The sequence below is a fragment of the Anopheles ziemanni genome, chromosome 2 (assembly GCF_943734765.1).
Source record: "Anopheles ziemanni chromosome 2, idAnoZiCoDA_A2_x.2, whole genome shotgun sequence".
NCBI lineage: Eukaryota > Metazoa > Arthropoda > Insecta > Diptera > Culicidae > Anopheles > Anopheles ziemanni.
The window spans coordinates 74,559,424-74,577,304 of NC_080705.1; the positions used below are offsets into that span (position 1 = coordinate 74,559,424).

General features: G+C 41.6%; 2 protein-coding genes across 2 annotated transcripts; both read left to right on the forward strand.

The window, feature by feature from the left end:
- Positions 1–5,346: 5,346 nt before the first annotated feature.
- LOC131282080 (uncharacterized) lies at positions 5,347–5,601 on the forward strand. The gene is made up of 2 exons (XM_058311475.1): positions 5,347–5,364; positions 5,428–5,601. The coding sequence occupies exons 1-2, from the start codon at positions 5,347–5,349 to the stop codon at positions 5,599–5,601; spliced, it is 192 nt and encodes a 63-aa protein (XP_058167458.1).
- A 6,195-nt stretch (positions 5,602–11,796) lies between these two features.
- On the forward strand, positions 11,797–13,274 carry LOC131282457 (uncharacterized). Its single transcript, XM_058311930.1, has 2 exons — positions 11,797–11,814; positions 13,101–13,274. The coding sequence occupies exons 1-2, from the start codon at positions 11,797–11,799 to the stop codon at positions 13,272–13,274; spliced, it is 192 nt and encodes a 63-aa protein (XP_058167913.1).
- Positions 13,275–17,881: the final 4,607 nt, after the last annotated feature.

Here is a 17,881-nt window from a genome sequence, read left to right on the forward strand (position 1 = left end):
ATCGATATCCGCACCGGCCCAACCTTTAAACTCCTACTCCTCTCACACACGCGGGCCCTACATGCATCACGTGGGGTCTCACTGTTCCGAGCGTTTTGTCGAATATCGAGATGACGAAATCGCACGCCAACATCGTGACCACCCTTCCTGGTTTCACATACACAATCCACGCTGTGGCCACGCTTTCTGAAGCTGCGCGTTCAGCGCCGAAATCGCGCATCATTCACAAATATTTACTCTATACCGAATTCATTGAAGACTGGAACCGGGTGCGTCAAACACTATCGTGCTCCTCGTGCACACGTACATCCTTACACATACCAATGCCAAATCGTTAGTGCCATTCGCATAGCTACCACTACATTCCGAAGCGAACCGAACGGTGACTATCCAGATGTAGAGTGAGGCGGGGTGAAATGGAGTTGGCAGTTGAGATCTACATGTTTAATACATATGTGTACTTAGCATAGGCATAGGTGTTGCGCTTAACGCTTTCTTTCGACTGGTGGCACTTCCACCGACGAAAGCACTATGCTGCGAGTTGTCGTTTTAGTAGAATACTGCCTTTATTCAACTCTACGATGCGCTTATATACCTAAATTCTTACGACTATGCTTAACGCTTTTAACCTAGTCAGCATGCCGGCACGGCGGCGTTTTTATCATCATGGATGGTGCAACGCAGCCAAACCGTTCCGATCGTACGATCGGCGGTTGGCTGCGATGACCTATTAAGCCGTTTCGCGTCGTCAGCGACATAGGCTTTGAACATATTTGTTAGATTGTGATAATTAATAGAAAGCATTATGAGTTAAATTTCATCGAAACTCAGCAATACGGATTTTCGATAATTATTCAAGCTTAAAAATGGAAAATAATGAAATTAAAACTTAAACATCCCATTCCAATTTTACCAGTCATATTTTACATTACATGATCAAATTTAATTCTTCTATTTCTTAAAATTTAGATTGTATGAGTGATTTTTGGAAACAAATTAACACATTTTACTTAGTTACTAATCAGTATACATGATGATGAAGTCAACATGGTAAGCGCTAGCAGTGTATTTGCCCTACCTTCCACTATGCATCTTTATCACACCTTTGGAGCGAACCACCTGTGGTACTCCTGCCGGGTCGTGATCACCCCGAGTCATCCGTGGACGATGCTGGAAGTGCTTCAGCAACCCAGCAGCAGTGAATGTTTCCCTTCGTTGCGTGAGTTTGGTGGACCCAGAAAGAGAGGTAAAGAAAGGTAAGATAAGGTACGAAGGAAAAAAAACACCCTGATGGAAAAAACGTTTAATATTTACTTTACCACTTATAGCTACGATTACCTAACCGGGCTGAGAGGAACCAATACATCACCGAATAAAGCAAAACGTGCTTGGTGGGAATCGGGATAATCGAGTGTATCAGCCAAAATTGGGAATCTCGTTAAGTGATGTAGGTGTAGTCAGTCGTTAGTCGAGAAGCAATGAAGATATAGGATATCCAATGTCATGTAAATGATACCCTTAAACTATCTGATACATATTTGCATTAACAACTAGGGCTTGACCAACGCTAGTCCAATAAAATTATTCATATGCTGAACATAATTTTTTTACCAGCACTATTTCCTTCTAGAAATTTTCGAAGGTTGACGGAAATAACTTCACAAATTTTCTTCTTCCTTTTAACCAATCAGCTATCTCAAGACGAACTATGATTCCTGGATCATTAAACAACTTCCCATGAAAAGAAGTGCAGCGTGCCCCACAACAAAAGGGTGAAATTTTTCAGCCTTGAACCGCCCCACCCCGGGTGAAGTCGCTTAACCGCCGGCCAAGAAGAGACCAACCTCGGCATCAGTGGCAAAACAGGTCTGACCAGCTACTAGCTAGCAGCATAACAATCAATGCGAAAAGCACAAGTGTACAATTATAATTGTCCTTCGTGTTTCCAGTACTTTCGAAGTAGTTTTGAGATGAGACAACTGAAGAGCTTCACATAGGACATGTAATCTCTGCAGGTCTAAAGATGCCCACCTATTTCAGCTCACAAGTCGTTGATCCCGGAAATGGTAGCTCGCGGGAGAAAACTCTTTCCCCAAGAATTCTTCGCAGTGAACAAGTTACAGTCTGAATGTTGTCTAGACCAGGATGTAAAACTGATCGACAAACAATACCAAAAACTGGTAGAACCCGTTTCTGAAAGTCGCCTTTCATTGGAACAGTTAAGACGCCATTTCTACTTCTTTTCATCGCTCTTCGCATTTTTTTTAAATATGGTACGACTTACAGAAGCAGGTTGCGATGAGCGAAAGATGCTTGATGGAAAGGGATTCAGGAACATATTTTTTAATGTATTTTCAACGTTGACTCTAAATATAGGTTATATGAATTTAGACCAAGGGAATCCTATCTTAAGACTTGATCTTCAGTCGATTAAAAAATGATTGGAATGCATAAAGTTGGTTGATTGAGTCAAATAATGTTTTGGATTATGCATGGCCTTTGTTAATTTTATTTTTAAGGTAAAACAACTTTTTTCAAAGATTTTAAAATGAGCAAAGCAAAAATCAATTCATTCCCTTAATTCTGGCTGGAATATCCAACTTCCAATCCTTTAATGTATTCCGCAAACTCGCTCGGCTGAAATGAAAATATATTAGCTCTTTATTTGGCGACAAACAAACCCATTTTGTCGATTTGCATTGATTTAATGGCGAGAAAACGTCACACGCCTTGACTGCTGAAGGACGTTGAACCAATCAATCAACTGAAGCAGATTAGGCTCAACGGTGCCGAAACCATATTCACCCACTAATACCGTCTTCTTGAAAATCGCAAGCCAACCCCCAACTGGCACCCACTTCCACCCTCTCGCGCACCTATTCACGAAGGCTATTCGGCCCCATATTTTAACGAATGGCTCATCAAAACAGGAAGTGTCCAATTGGCCACGACGCAAACGAATGCGATCATTAAAATATTTTAATTTCGTTGATCAGTGGTAATGTATTCTGGTTCATTGTCGGTATTTGAAAATTAAGCTTAAAATATATCAATTTTAAAACCGTCGTAGTTTTGAAGGAGAGTGATTAGTAGTATTAAAATAATTTTATAGGAAACCAAAACAAACAGAAGTTCAATTTAGGAAGTTAAAAAATAATAAAAAAGGAGATGAAAGGATAGAAAAATATATGAAAAAGCTAAGAAATTTACAAAAGGAAAAAGAGCGAAAAAGAAATAAATAATATTAACAACAACATAACATAACACTCCAATAATTTATTTCCCTTAAACCGAAAACATAAAACAAGAGCATATAATCAATCGAATTTTCTAAACAATGATCTTCATTTGTTATGAAGTGATTGCAGAACAATTTCTCCTGATTTGATGCTCCCTTATGGGTTTGAATATATTTGATATGCCTTGTAAAGTATCATAATTTAAACGAAACAGATTTAAAGTGGATACAGAACAGAACGTTTAGAAGTCTCTCCCAACTGTATCTATAAAGGATGGCAACAGTTTATGGTTGTGGTCAAGTGAAACACAAACCGTCTCTCAACATAAAACGTACGCTATTAATATCGATTTCGTTCTCGTTCGCTTCGGATCTTCATAGCATGGCGCCTTCCGTAGCAATAGATTTGACCGCAAGCGGTCACACATGCACTCGCATACTCCTTGGAGGACGTAAATGGTTTAGACAAACCTTCTTCGGCGTGTCATCTTTGCATTTGCCATCGTTTTCCCCATACCATTCCTCCTTGCACCTACCTGCAACGGTAGCGAGCTAAAGATGCAACGTGATATCTTTCGTGAAAAGAAAAGTAAACCACTCGCCCCGGGAAGGGACCGGGGGGAAGCGAGATTACAAATGGTTATGCTAGCATACGTAACGTAATCATTACAATCGAAATCGAAAACTGCACCGAAGCTGACTACGCCGGCTGAAATTGTTGGCTTTGGTGGTTGGGCCAATCGAAACTTTATCACGGACGCCATCCTTCATTGTTGGTTTGTTTGCCGAAGTACTTGAAAGAGAAACTTGACGAACTCGACAGCATCCGTCGTTCAAATGCATCGGTCGTCGCGATGAAAAACCTCTTGTAGTTGTAATTAATTTGAAGAACGTTAGAGAGGGTTTGAACAATTTTGTTTGCAGATTTTTTGTTTTTAATTTTGGTATAGCAAACAATATTTTAATCTTACGACAAGTGGAAGAATTGTGGGAGGGAATGTAGTGGTCCTTCAAAAAAATGAGGCTCTTGTGGTTGTAATGTTTCGTGTAAGGTTCCTTCACTATGAAGATTTTGTTCAGCTTTTATTTAATTAGCCTGATTTAATTCTTACGAGAAGTAGACATGATGTAAAAGAACAGAGACGGGTATCATCCAAATCGATTTCGCGATGCATAAACAAGATAGAAACTAATTACAAATGAAAGCAATTACATTTTTCGCTTCCCAAATGGTTAGGCGAATAACACGATTTTTTTTCAATTAGTTTTGTCCGCTAATAATTATAGTTTGTTTGAAAACAATTTCGTTCCGATTCCTAAGCAGCAATACGAAGAGTAAACCATCGTAACGTTTACGTTGATTTAGGAAAACGTAAAATTAGAAGTATTAAGTGTCCATTTCCTTGAGATAGGTTATTTGAAATAAATTTATTTTATTTGCAAAATGTATGATTAGACCTTAAAACAGATTTTCTTTTTTATTTGTTCCATAAAAACGTTGGAGTTTTATAAATTACTCTAAACATTCGATAAAAATGCCATTAAACGTTGTACATGCTAACACAAATAACATGATTTCTTGTCGGTTTTAGACCTCCCACAACGATAAGGAAGTTCTAGTGAACAATCGTTGAGCGTTTCTATTGCACCAAACAGTCTAAAAATAGACATGTGCGTGTGACATTCATCAAATCGATTCGTTCGCCAAAACAGGCTGCGTTTATGAGCTCCTTATCGACCGAAATAATGGCGACGGTGACCGAAACCCGGTGGGCACAGCTCGAGTGAACCGGCGAAGGGATGTACACGGCCGGGGTTACGGTTGACCGGGGCCGGGACCGTATTTTCGTAAGTTTTGTTTGCCCATAACATAACGTTCACATACAAGATGCCACACCGTCGGCGGCGGTGCTGTGATCAAACAATTTCGCTCTCACCACGCACGCACGACTCGTGCGATATAAAAGCCGGCGACAATTGACCGTACTCCATCATTCAAAGCTCGGTGTCACCGGACGACCATCTTCATCATCTCCAATAGACCACAGAGCTCGGGTAGTATCCTCCCACCGAAGCACTCAGCAAACTTCTAAACACACACCGCCAGGATGAAGCTTCTGTTCGTGGTACGTAATCGCGCAAACATTTGGAAGTGAATTCGTGTGCTAATTAAAACCCTATCATTGCAGTCCTTTGCCCTGATCGTCCTTGCCGTGGCGTTGGTGTCGGCACTACCTGCAGTCAACGACGAGTCCATCCTCGGCGGGGACGTGTACGAGGCGGAAGTCGACAGCTTCAACCCGCAGGATCCGCAGGCGTTCCTGAAGCTGAAGAAGCTGAAGAAGCTGCTGTTCCTTGGCTAAGTCCTGGTTCCGCGCAAGGAACCCCTTTCCCACCCAAAGAGTCCAGCACATCCATTCCACGTTACCATCTAACCATCTGAAATGTTATGCAAAAGTGGCAGTAGATCATCCATTTCCACCGATCCATACACTGGACGCTATATTATCAAGGAGTTTGCATAGCTGTAGAGCAACTCCTTACGCATATGAGTGTGTGACCGATGCAGCCTGAACCACCACAATGCAATATATATTTTAACTTTTTTTTTACGTATAAAGTAAATTCTTCATTAACCATTGTGTTTGTCTTCATTTCTATTGCGAGCCAGTTGTTATGTTATGGTATCTTATGTTCTCAAGATACTCTCTTCAATTTTTACCTAAAGAGTTGTGTGTTCATGTTCATGATAGATTTTTTAAATTTTATTTTCCTTTAGTTTTGACCTCAATAATTTCTTATTAAAGTTATTTTAGAACAATTTCATTCAATCATACCCGAAACGAGATACGTTTTTCCTATTCGCTTACCATTTTCGTTTAGAAGTGACCTTCATAAATTGAGTTTTATTTTAGATAATTTTAAAAAGATGGAGCAGGGCGCGACCCTTCATTCCATTGGATTTTATTCAGTCCATTAATAGTAGATCATTGTTTAAAGTAGCTCGGTTCTCATGAATGTTAATCCTTACGCACCCTAGCGAAGGTGGCATGGTACTTTATCGTCCATCCGGTTGACATCGGATGCGTTCGGAGCCCACTTTTATCGTTCCAATGCCAAAATGCTTTCCTAATCCAACCCATCCTCCTACTAACCGATCCGACCTGACCCGGGCTGGTGCCCTTTACGGGGCGTACGTACCGCATGGCGTGTAGGACTCGCGCAGGATTACGACAGATGGCTTTGTGGCCCAAACCGACCGAAGTGGTTGTCCCCTGTGGCGCGCACTTTCGATTTCGATTTACATAGGAAATTTGCATACTTCGCAGCTGCATGTAAATTGACGGACGGGTTCCTCGTCGGGGAAGCTGGTTGACTTTTGGAGGCCTAACGCCGAAAATGGCTGGCACGATGGACGCAACCCACCGCAAGGTCACTGCCAGCCGGTGTGGAAATTTGTAATTCTTCCGAAGGCTCATCCGACCATAAATGAGGGTTCGATAACACGGTTCGATAGAGGCCTATAACTGTCATCCGTAAATGCATACTGAACTCTCTGTTTTGGTTTGGTTAATTATTTTGCGTTCTTCGAAAGTGTGCGGAAAAGGAAAATCCATTCCATTTAATCCCCAACGCCATTTTATTAGCTTTAATGAAGCACCTTAGGCTATGTTTGAAGCTCCAGCTGACGGAGCAATCAAATAAACAAACCATCGATCAATGTCAACAAGCCAATCACATCTCCATCTGTTCGGTCATTTCTTTCCCTGTGGTTTGCAAGCATTCTACTCTTTGGATATAAGTGTTAATTTAGTACAGTTTTATCGCCTCGCTCACAAAAGGCACAAATGGAGGCCCACTTAAGGCAGCAAACTACTAACGTAATCGGTACTACGCACGATCGATGGAGGATCAACAGATAGCGATCTGATTTTCAATCTGTTCCAATTGTGTGCATTGTCAGTGCTGGAAACACGCACGATTAAAACGCGTTTTGAATTGACAAATGACGCGTGTAAACTCTTTCGGTCACGTTAATAGAGTTGCAAACCTATCAGGTTTAATTACTTCTTGTGTAACTACCTGTTTGATCATTCGTTTCCATTTCATCCATCGTTCAAACGCATTTCATATCAAAGTAATGTGTGTAAATATCTCCTCGTAGAGTTATTTTCATGTGAAACACAAAATATTACAGTTGGGTTGATTGTAAAGTACCGTTACTTATCGTTTTCCATTTTAATTTTGCTATCAAAGTATTAATCATTCGAAAAGCACTACCTTTCGGTCCTTTAACATTTTTGCATAATTTTGTTTTGTGGTTTCCTAATGCTCGAAATCACCAATGCATTGAATAATTTATCGAATAGACGCAACTGGTTGGAAGAGGTCCGTCAATCGTGTGAGTTTCTCCACGTGAAGTCATCACACTCCTTGGCCGGTCCAGCCGCTTAACCTTGACAGAGAAATACGGCGTCGCTAACCGGCTATACTGAATTTCTTCACGGGTCAGATGAAAGCTGTAACATTGTCCGCCCGTAAGATGAAACCAAATTGGTTGGTGGGGAAACAAATTATGTCTTTTCATTTGTTTTTTTTCTTCTGTTTTGGATGAAACATTTTCAAGAACAGTAAAGTGTTTCAATAAATTACTTCATTCCGTTAATAAAATGTCCATCCCTTTACTTTTACATTTAAGTTCATCACTCCATTAGTCGGGCTCCCGAATGACGAAAACAAAAACCCATCCATTTACCGGTCGATACAATTACCGAGCAATCGCAAGGCCACTCCGAGTACCCGCTTCGTCCTAACAATCATGACACGGCATAAAGTAACCATGCATGAGTTGTTGGGTGTGAATTTCAAATGCTCATACTGTACGGAACTATCAGACGGAAGCATCCTCAAGCGGTCGGAAAGTTTTCGATGTTTCTTTTTTTGTTTTTTTTTTTTTACACCAAGCAGGAATCACTTTGGCACCATGGAAACTCCTTTACTGACATTTCTCATCCATCAACCTCGGCGCTTTGGGCAGAACCGCGGGGGACGTTCAACAATGTTCGCGCTTAGTCAGATGGTTAAGCACGCGGCCACCAGAAGGCACCATCGGCCAAGTGGATCCAGAAGAAGATGACGAGCGCCACGCTTACTTCCGAGTTCGTCGCTTTCCGGCATTGAAATCTTTTGTTTGCTCCGCACCGCACGCAGCCGACTGGGAAGCGAATAACGTTCAAACTCATCCATGCGACGTGGTTTCCGATGGAAAAAACGACGCTAAACATTTTTTTTCGTAAATAATATTTATTTACAACGGTTCATGGTTCAAAGCACGGTCACTCTTTTTACGGCCTGATCCTTGCGCAGGTTCGATTCGGATGATGAATGATAGTGTGAATTTATTCATCGGATACAATCTTGCAAAGAATCCACCTGTCGTTGGTGATACTGTTAAAAGATTCTACACACAGCACAATTCAGATTTTTTTCGATGTTTTATAAAATAGCGTAACACCTAAAGGCTCGCGGGTTCTACCATATACATTGAACGTAACAAAACTATACAAATTGAAAAAAATTTAAAACACCGTGTAATGGTTTTTAAAATAGGTTGGCATGTTTGAAAACAAGCAAATTGATTAAAATGTAATTACAGGTTTGGGTAATTATAGGTTTGAATGGAAAACATCAGAATCCTATTTTAAATGACATCACCAATCAATAGTAAATAATAAAATATCAATTAGATTGAATTGGATCATCAATATAAAACGCAATGCCCAAGCTGCAATGCAATACTAATTCCAAAATGTTCGGAATAATGCATGAACTATTGAAGTTCTATTCAATCAAAGTGCTAATAGACATACAATTATCATCGCATTTCAGTACAGTTTATTGGATGTTATGAACCGAAAAGGCAAGAATTTGGTATATAAATAAAACTATAAACAAAAATCATTGCTTTAGACGCTCTGTGGATTTTACCAAGTACAGTTGGTCCCCGCAGTACGCGATACTCGATATACGCGAATTCGCAATACGCGATTTTTTAAAACTGACAGCTCATAGCGTTGCTCGAGTTCTGATTAGTCAATTTTACTTTGTTTTGGTAGAATGAAGTTTTTAATATGCATTTTTTAACAGAGATATAACTATGCAATATAAAAAATGGAACACTTATTAGTTATTTGGATAAAAGATATGTTAAATAAGCGGTTCCCTCTCAGTGTTAACTCTTCAATATGAGGTATAAACGATATGGCAGAGGAAATCCGCAATACGCGAAAATTCGATATACGCTATTGCGTTCGGTCCCAAACATTCGCGTACTGCGGGGACCAACTGTATCTTTTTCCTTTTCAATTTTCAAACGTCATCACTACCGTCACTTACGCAAACAAATATTTTCAAATCCATTGCCATACCCTGGCCAAACTCATCCCGTTCGGCTCTGCTCAGCGAGATTGATGTTGTGAAATTCTATAAAGTACTGCAAACAGTAACCTTTCTGGAGGCATATTTTCTTTCGCAGAACAAGATGATTAGCATTTTTCGCTTCGCCAGCGAACAGCGGGAGGTTGTTTGCGAAAGCCCATTCCCGTTCGTTTCGGCCCCGGTGTTTGTTGATAAATATTGGCAGCGAACAAATCTCGTTAGCGACGAAATGGACGGCCGGTCCAAAATTGCGTTCAAATCAAAGCTCCGAAGTCGATACCAGTCGGTGTGGTTTGCATCCAGAAAAATAGGAATTTGTATTCCACCGTTGGGCTGCTGCTACTAAATGAAATGCGTAGACGGAATGGGGATTATTATTTGAATGTGCCAAACGTCACCCATCCCGGAAGAGATGGGCCTGAAAAGGACACGTTTTCTTCGTCACGCCGAGCTGTAGTTCTTTTGCCTTCCGGGTTCTCTGTATGTCGAGATGAGAGCTTCCAAGCACGCCTCACCTTAGCGCACCTGTGATCTGCTTTCGTATGCAGAAAAGGACTCTCGTTCGCGATCGCACGAACTTCGACATAAATTCCCCACTTGAAGACCCGGGTGTGAGGTCGCTTTACATAAAATGGCTACGATGGCGCAACGGCGACAGCATCACAACGGCTTGCCATCATCATCGATCACCGAAATGCGCAAGGATGATAAATTTGCCTTTTCTGGCTGAGTTTGGAGTAGGGGGATTCTCTCAGTATGAGTTTGTATATACATGGGAGCATCTTGTTAAGTCAGTTAACCTGTCCAGCGTTGGGAAAGCGTAAGGTTGAAGGCCCTTCAAACCGGCTGCTGGGTGCTAAGGTCAACCCCGGAATGGTCACGCACGACGATCCCGGTAGCATGCAATCTCAGCTTCTCCGGGGGAGGCCGAAGATATGACAACGAAGCGGTTTTCCAAACACCGCATTTTCTTATTGTTTTTATTATCCAGAAACACTTTTTCAACCTACATTACAACCTTTCTCAAATATAAATTATTTATGTTCTTTCACTTATTTTAGTACATTGTGACTTTACCATTTATTTGTCGTTGCGATGGTTTATGCAATAAAATAATTTAGTAAATTTCTTCAAAGTATTGTCGTTGAAGTCTATGATAAAAAAATTATTGTTTGTGGTGCTGTAAAATTAATTGGTGGACTGTAAAATTAAACAAAGACGTGGAAAGTATATAATCAGTAGACTACAATTACGTGTTATAAAGCATCTGTACTGTAAAGTAATCTTGTCTACTATTTATTTGATATTTTATTAACTCGGTTTATCTGTTTAAATTTGTTTGCTTCTTTGTTATATTTCCTGAATGCATAAGTAAAGTAGGATAGAAATTAGCGATAATACGTCCTTCTTTTCCCGAATACTTGTTAATCTTTCATCTCTCCCTTGGTGCGAACAGACGCCGATCGAGTGAAACGGTGGTAAAAAAAAAAGAAGAGTAGAAACTTTCAGGCGCGTCGGTTATCAGTTACCTCACACGGAAACCCTTGGCATTGGGCATGGCGTTGCTTTCGGAGAGGCTGCGGCCACGCATCCTGCCACATCTTTGGCCGGCCATCGAGAGTGGAACCACACCCGAGCCCCAACACGGCTCAAGATGGGGGGCCCACCTGCGAGCTCTCGCGTTTGAAGGACGTTTCGGCAGCATAAGGGATCGGCCGTCCAAGGCGAGGTTCCGTGGGACGGAGGGGAAAAGAGACAAGATATCCACTATCGGTATGGCCCGGGACGTGTGCGCAAAGGAGACAACCCGATCGCAGGCGGAACCACGCCGGTTTCGCAGCAATTGACAACAAGGCACGTTGTTGCGCTTCTTGTTTCGCGGGCTTTCAGGAGGGTGGGAGGAAAGGGTGAAGGGGGAGGAAACAACAAAAGACAAACAGCATATTCGCCGCGGGCTCGCGATCGGTGGTGGCCGAATCGGCGCGTATAAAAGCGGAAGACACGGTGACGATCGGCATCAAGTTGCGCTCCACTCGCCGACCAGTAGACAGTTCTTCTGCCGCGGATTCGTCCCTATTTGGAAAGTGTCGAAAAACCAACCCAAAACCCCAACCGCCAAAATGAAATTCTTGATCATGGTACGTTGATAATTGTGCTTTTTGTTTGCTCCCCCCGGTAAATAGTGTAACGAAGTGTGCTGTGCGATAGGAAAGCTCTTGTTGATAGTGTTAATGTGACGAGTTGCACTGGAATTTGGGATTCCCAGCGGCTTGCACTCAAACCCAGCAGGATACCAGTGTCATCCTTGGACACTTCCTCGATGATCTGTTCACGGCAAAGTGTCTCAAGTGCAGGGGATTTTTGTTTCGACGCAGTTAACCTTCCGTCAACGCCAGTTAAACATCCGTGTTTAGCAAAAGTGCTAAAACCGTCGTTCGGATCATTAACGACGAACAGCTAGGAGTGCGAGAAGAAAACGTGTTGAAAGCAACGTGTTCTCAATGGAAAGAAGAATGCTGATTTATTTCTTTGGTGGATCATTGAGTCGTTTCGGGGAAAAATATTTATATTCGAGCTGATTTTATTTCGCCTCGGTGGAAATATGAACAATCAGCTCATTGATCCTCTTCACCTGCTAATGCCATCCAAACGGATTACTCAATACCCTGGGAGCTTTGGTTAGCAGGCTTGAAGCTCTCAGCAATTAATCATTTTAAAACCGTGCCTTTTCGAGCATGAAATCCTTCAGCTGGCTGTTTCAAGGAGAGAGACACTGGAGTAGTGAAATGGAAAACAAATAAATGTAATGCCCACATAAAAGCAAATTTTTGGAAATATTCCAAAATTGTTGTGGTTAGAAGATATTTGGGAGATATTACAATACAATTTTAATCCTTGTATTACTTCTTCCTTTTGTATATTTATTTCGTAAATTTTCCAACGAATCAATAATTTCGTTTTTCAGTTGTATATTTTCTGTTCGATTCCGAACATTCAAATGTTTGAAGATGTTAACTTGTTTGCTCTTCAACTCTTACTAGAAGTTAGGGGATTAAATTAAGAGGAGGTATTGAACACCATCACTGTGTTAAAAACAAAGTTGATTGATTCTCTTTTTAATTACACTTGCTTTCATTATTTAAAATTGTATTAAATATAAGGGTTTTTTTGGCACGGTTAGAATGGAAAAAGAGAGAGAATCGTCACTTAGAATTATGCTCAGCTTAGTTGAATTAGGTTCTGTTTCTTTTCTTCGACTTTTAAAAACAGAACAAACACATCAAAAACGGGTTTTTTGCATTTATCGAGGTACCGGCTGTTGTTCCCAAATTGCACCTAACGAGCACTTAAAACACATCATAAATCCCTGCTTAATCATTCCAACCAGAACCGGAATAACGATCGCTTCCTTTCCCTCTCACAGACCATCTGCCTGTTCGTGCTGGCCTTCGCCCTGGTGGCGGCCGTCCCGGCGGTGCATGACGAGGGCATCTTCGGTGCTGACGGAGCTGCGGACGAAACCCTGAACCCCCAGGACCCGCAGGCCTTCCTGCTGAAGAAGCTGCTGCTCAAGAAGAAATTGCTGCTGCTCGGCTAAGCGACTCGACGCATAAGAAAGCTGTCTTTTTTATATAAAATTATTTTGTTTGCAATAATCGAATAAGGAAAAAAAGAACACAAACGGAACACAATGCTCACGGAAGAGGTGCTCTTGCTCTCAGAACAACCCACCACCACCACTACCCCTTTCCCGTTCCTTCCACCAACGCTCCCGTCCCACCATCCAACAGGAATGGCCGAAGTTCGTGGTCAGGCGCTTACAAATTGGCAGACAACGATTAAATCCTTTCACGCCTAATCAGTCAGTCTCGACCTCGTTCCCGGTTTGTTCCGATGCGGGCCCGGTGGGATGCGAGTGAAGACATCCCTATTTTAAGGTGCAATACGTAGGAACTACGCTGCTATGAGTATTAGAGTGACAGGAGATTTTTTTTACACAAAGAAATGAGGAAAACTTTTATATGCAACAGAGAACTACTCTGTGCAAAGGTGCTGAAACATACGCTCTTGCCCACGTTAGTGCCAGGCGCAGGTCACAACAACATCCGACCGACAGTGAAAATGCTCTGGCACCGAAACGCCGCTGATGTTGAAAAGTCTACTTCAAACAAATAAAAAAAAAACATCTACAACACCCTAACATGAGAGTTCCTTCTTACTTCCCTCACGGCGCGAAGGGGAAGTTCTAGCCAACCATCAGAATCTTGGAGAAGCCGAACCGAACCCTCTTGGGTTTATGGTACATTTTATCCGAGACGGTAATTTATTACTCACGAGTTCATCGATAATGGCACACATTCGACACATGGTTGTCAACGACGTCGGCATCTATACATTGGACTTCAAAAACAAAAAAAAACCCTTGACACAAACCGACGATTCAACGTTGGGGGGCAAAGATAACATGAAGCGTTCTGAATAAATAATTCCATCTCTCAGCTGAGCAATCCCACGGTCCGAACGGCGGTTACGCCAGCAACATAAACCGCATCTCGCATAAATTAACCCCCCCCCTCCCCCCCCCCCCCCGCCCCCCCCCTTCGGCGATGGTGCAACGTGGACGGGCGATGCGTTCGGCGGATTCCCCAAGCCGCAATCACAACTCACCACAACAACAACGCTTTCCGAGGTTTTAATGGCATTGCTCACTGACGGTGCAGTTTGCGAGTGGAATTTGAGCTAATGAACGAAATTGGTGGATCCATTTTTCTCACCCGTTTTGGCTGATAGCGGCTCATTATTTGACCAATTGGTTTGTTTGGCCGCGTTTTGAAGAATTTGGCTACAAAAGTAGACCGCGGAGTTGTATTGAATTCGAATCCAAGTTCCGATTACATCACCGACGAACGATAGCGGAGAATTCCAAACATAAAATTAGTAATCCATAAATCATTTCCAACGAAAACTGGAGCCTATTGCTGAGGCGTAATTGAAGTACAAAAATGGCTTTTGCATGTTTCTAAATATAACAGTTCAAAATATATCAAACCCGAAATCCTCTCTCACGATGAATATGTTCCACATTGTATTTTAGTTTCTATTAACCGTATAGCTGGTGATACGATTTGAACTATGCATTATGAAACCAAAGAATTGTAACACATTATTAAATTCAACAATTCCCGTAACATTAATAAGTGTTAAGCTTTAACTTACTGAAACGAGGTACCGGTTTAATGTGTTTGCATTGTACTGAAAAATCTAGGTGCGACATCAAGTGTGACCAGCTGGAAAGGCTACTAGTGGGATCGTCTTTGTGCGGATGGCACGAGTTTGGCGGACGTACAATTATGTGAATGGATGATTTTGCAACGGCATTTCCGATAGGATTCGGTATGAGAGGAAGGGATTTTTAAGAAACCAGTTGAAGCCGGTTATTGAGTGTCCTCCACATCGAATTTTTATTTCAAGGACAGCAGTAGTAGCAGCTTGACGAAATTGCTCTTTAGAGTTATTTTCAGGAGTCACATAAAGATTCCATAATTTTATCACCACAAAATGTTATCTTTAAACATTTGGTTTAAAGTTATTTTATTACAACAATGTAAATGAATGTTAACTATTCGAACTTTTGTTACATATCCTACGCCGCAATGTATGCAATTGTCGCTACACTGAACATGGTAACTTTAAATTCTATTGGTTTACCATGGCAACGGGATTTTCCATTGCAATGATGCAATGATCATGTAGTAGATCAGGGGTCGGCAAAGTTCGGCCCTCCAGCTGGTTCTGTCTGGCCCCTAAGAAAGTTATTGAACAACATACAAAACAAAAAAAAAAGAATTCGTATCGGATTTGAAAAAGTACAAAATTTAACGAAAATGAATAACAAAACCAATGGTAAAATGTTAAAGTTTAAAATATTTTATCATATCTTAATGTTACTTTTCGGATCATATAATTGATACTCCACTTGAAAATGGGTTAGTTTCTCTTTTAAAGCATTAGTACGTCGTTTGTGGTACCTGGCCCGCAGTTTCTGGGTCTTTTTCATCATATGGCCCTTTTCAAGAAACATTTGCCGACCCCTGATGTACTAGATAATGATAGTAATATTTGTTAACGTCCATTTCAAGGCCAATGTAGTATAGTTGCTAGATTGCTGAATTAGCAAAATACAAAGGGCTTCTCTTCCTGTAGACCATCCTTATTACGTCATCATCGGGTACACCACAGAATAGTATATTTTCAATTTTGGCTTTTTAAATAGGGTTTTTGAAAACCCTTAAAATACTACACGGCTCTGATCTTCAAACAACAGAAAACAAATTGAACCAGTTTTAGTAAAATTATGGGATTATATGTATTTGTCAGTTTTTGTGTTTTATCCTGTTTATAACATAATAGCATGGCCATCGGTGAAAATGGTTGTTCACAAACGGTTGCCAAACGGTACGCCCGTGCCAAGGCGTCTTACATGCGATAAAATTTGGCTCATTTTTGGACTGCAGCTTGCGCGCAAACGCCATCCGGTAACCACCGGTGACGCCTCATCCCAGGAAGAGCAGCTTCTTTATCTGGCGCCACTTGAGGAACGCCTGCGGATCCTGCGGGTTGAACATGTCCGCCTCCTGCACGCCCTCGGCCTGCCCGAACAGCGACTCATCCTGTGACGCCGGTAAACTCAGCACGGCCGCCACCGACAGCAGCACCGCAAACACGATCATCTGTGGGGTTTTTTTTCGGATTGGGATGTGAATCAGTAACGCCAACGCCGGGTTGCTCGAACGCACCAGCACGGTGTCATAACTCGGCGAACTTTATGTGGAGCACACAACACTTACCATGAGGCGCGCGTTCATCGTGATAAAACACTTAGGATATCTGCCTGGAACTGTCTCGAGCGTTCGGGATTCGACTGCTTAGCTTATAGTGGCCTGCTGGTGATGTTCACTGATGGCTGGTGCACTACTGATTCCCTCCGTACGAGTCCTGGCACTTTTTATACATAGTGTCACAGTGTCGCGATCACAATGAGAAGCAGGAGGAAAGCAACGTAACGCCAAAGAAAGCGATCCAGCGTGGAAGGGATAAATCAGGTACACTAAGCAAGTGCACTGAACCATAATAGTGAGTAACCTTAGAGCTGCGGGCGGGGTGGGATCGCGCCGCTAGGGAGGGTTTCGTCTTTCTCCCTTTGCTGATAGAATCCGATGGCGCTCCGGCTCGCTGTCTCCCATCTGAAGGGTTTCGTCTGCGCTCCTGCGGTCCTGCGGTGGTTTCGTCATGCCGATCGAAGAGCTCGATTATGCATGGTGTCCATGAGACGTGCACGGCTACCATGTATCATTAGAAGCGCAGCTCAAGTTGGTCAAATTGTGATTTAATTAACGCTAGTTTCACGCCTCCAAACATTCAAAACAACGAATAGTAAAGGGAAAAGAAATTTCTAGCTCTCTGAGTAGCATCAGATTTATACATTCAACATATGACAGGAAGTTTTTTTATGAAAAAAGTGTGTTTGATAGGAAATGAGGTTTGAACAAACCCTATTTTTAAATTCTTTGGTTGGTTTTTTGCGATTTAATAATGGGGGCTTTTTTTACCGAGCTATATTTTACAGTAAAAAATGAAAAGTGAATAAAATCTATAATAACTAATGAAGATAGAAAGGTTTCAAGACATTTATATTTAAACTTATAAGTTCCTTCTTATGTCAGTGGTAAAATATTCAAATATGTTCTTACATTATAAGTACCTAAATGTTATCGAAGGCGAAGGGCTATAAAATAGAGGAGCTATTTATGAATTTTGGAAATACGGTTTGAAAATTTGTCATTTATGATATCATTTACCTAAATGTTGTACAAATAGTTTTTTAAAGTAAAGTAGTGATGTGGAAATGGTCATTTTTTGTGGGCCAAAACGTTGCAAATTATGTCTTTCCATGTCGCAAAAAGAGTCGTTTTTAAATTCTAGTGTCGTAGGCTGCAGATAATGTAAAGCGTCACCGTCAGTGGGATGCGCAAAACGATACAAAAACCGACCGAAGTTTTGTTTGCATCATCTTCAGAATCACATGCTTTCGCATCTTCATTCATCATTCCGAACGCGTGCGCCTTGTACGAGACGCCGGCGAAGATATGCGCAGAGTACTACCAGATGTTAGAGCGCAAGCGAAGCAGACGGAGACTCTGTAAA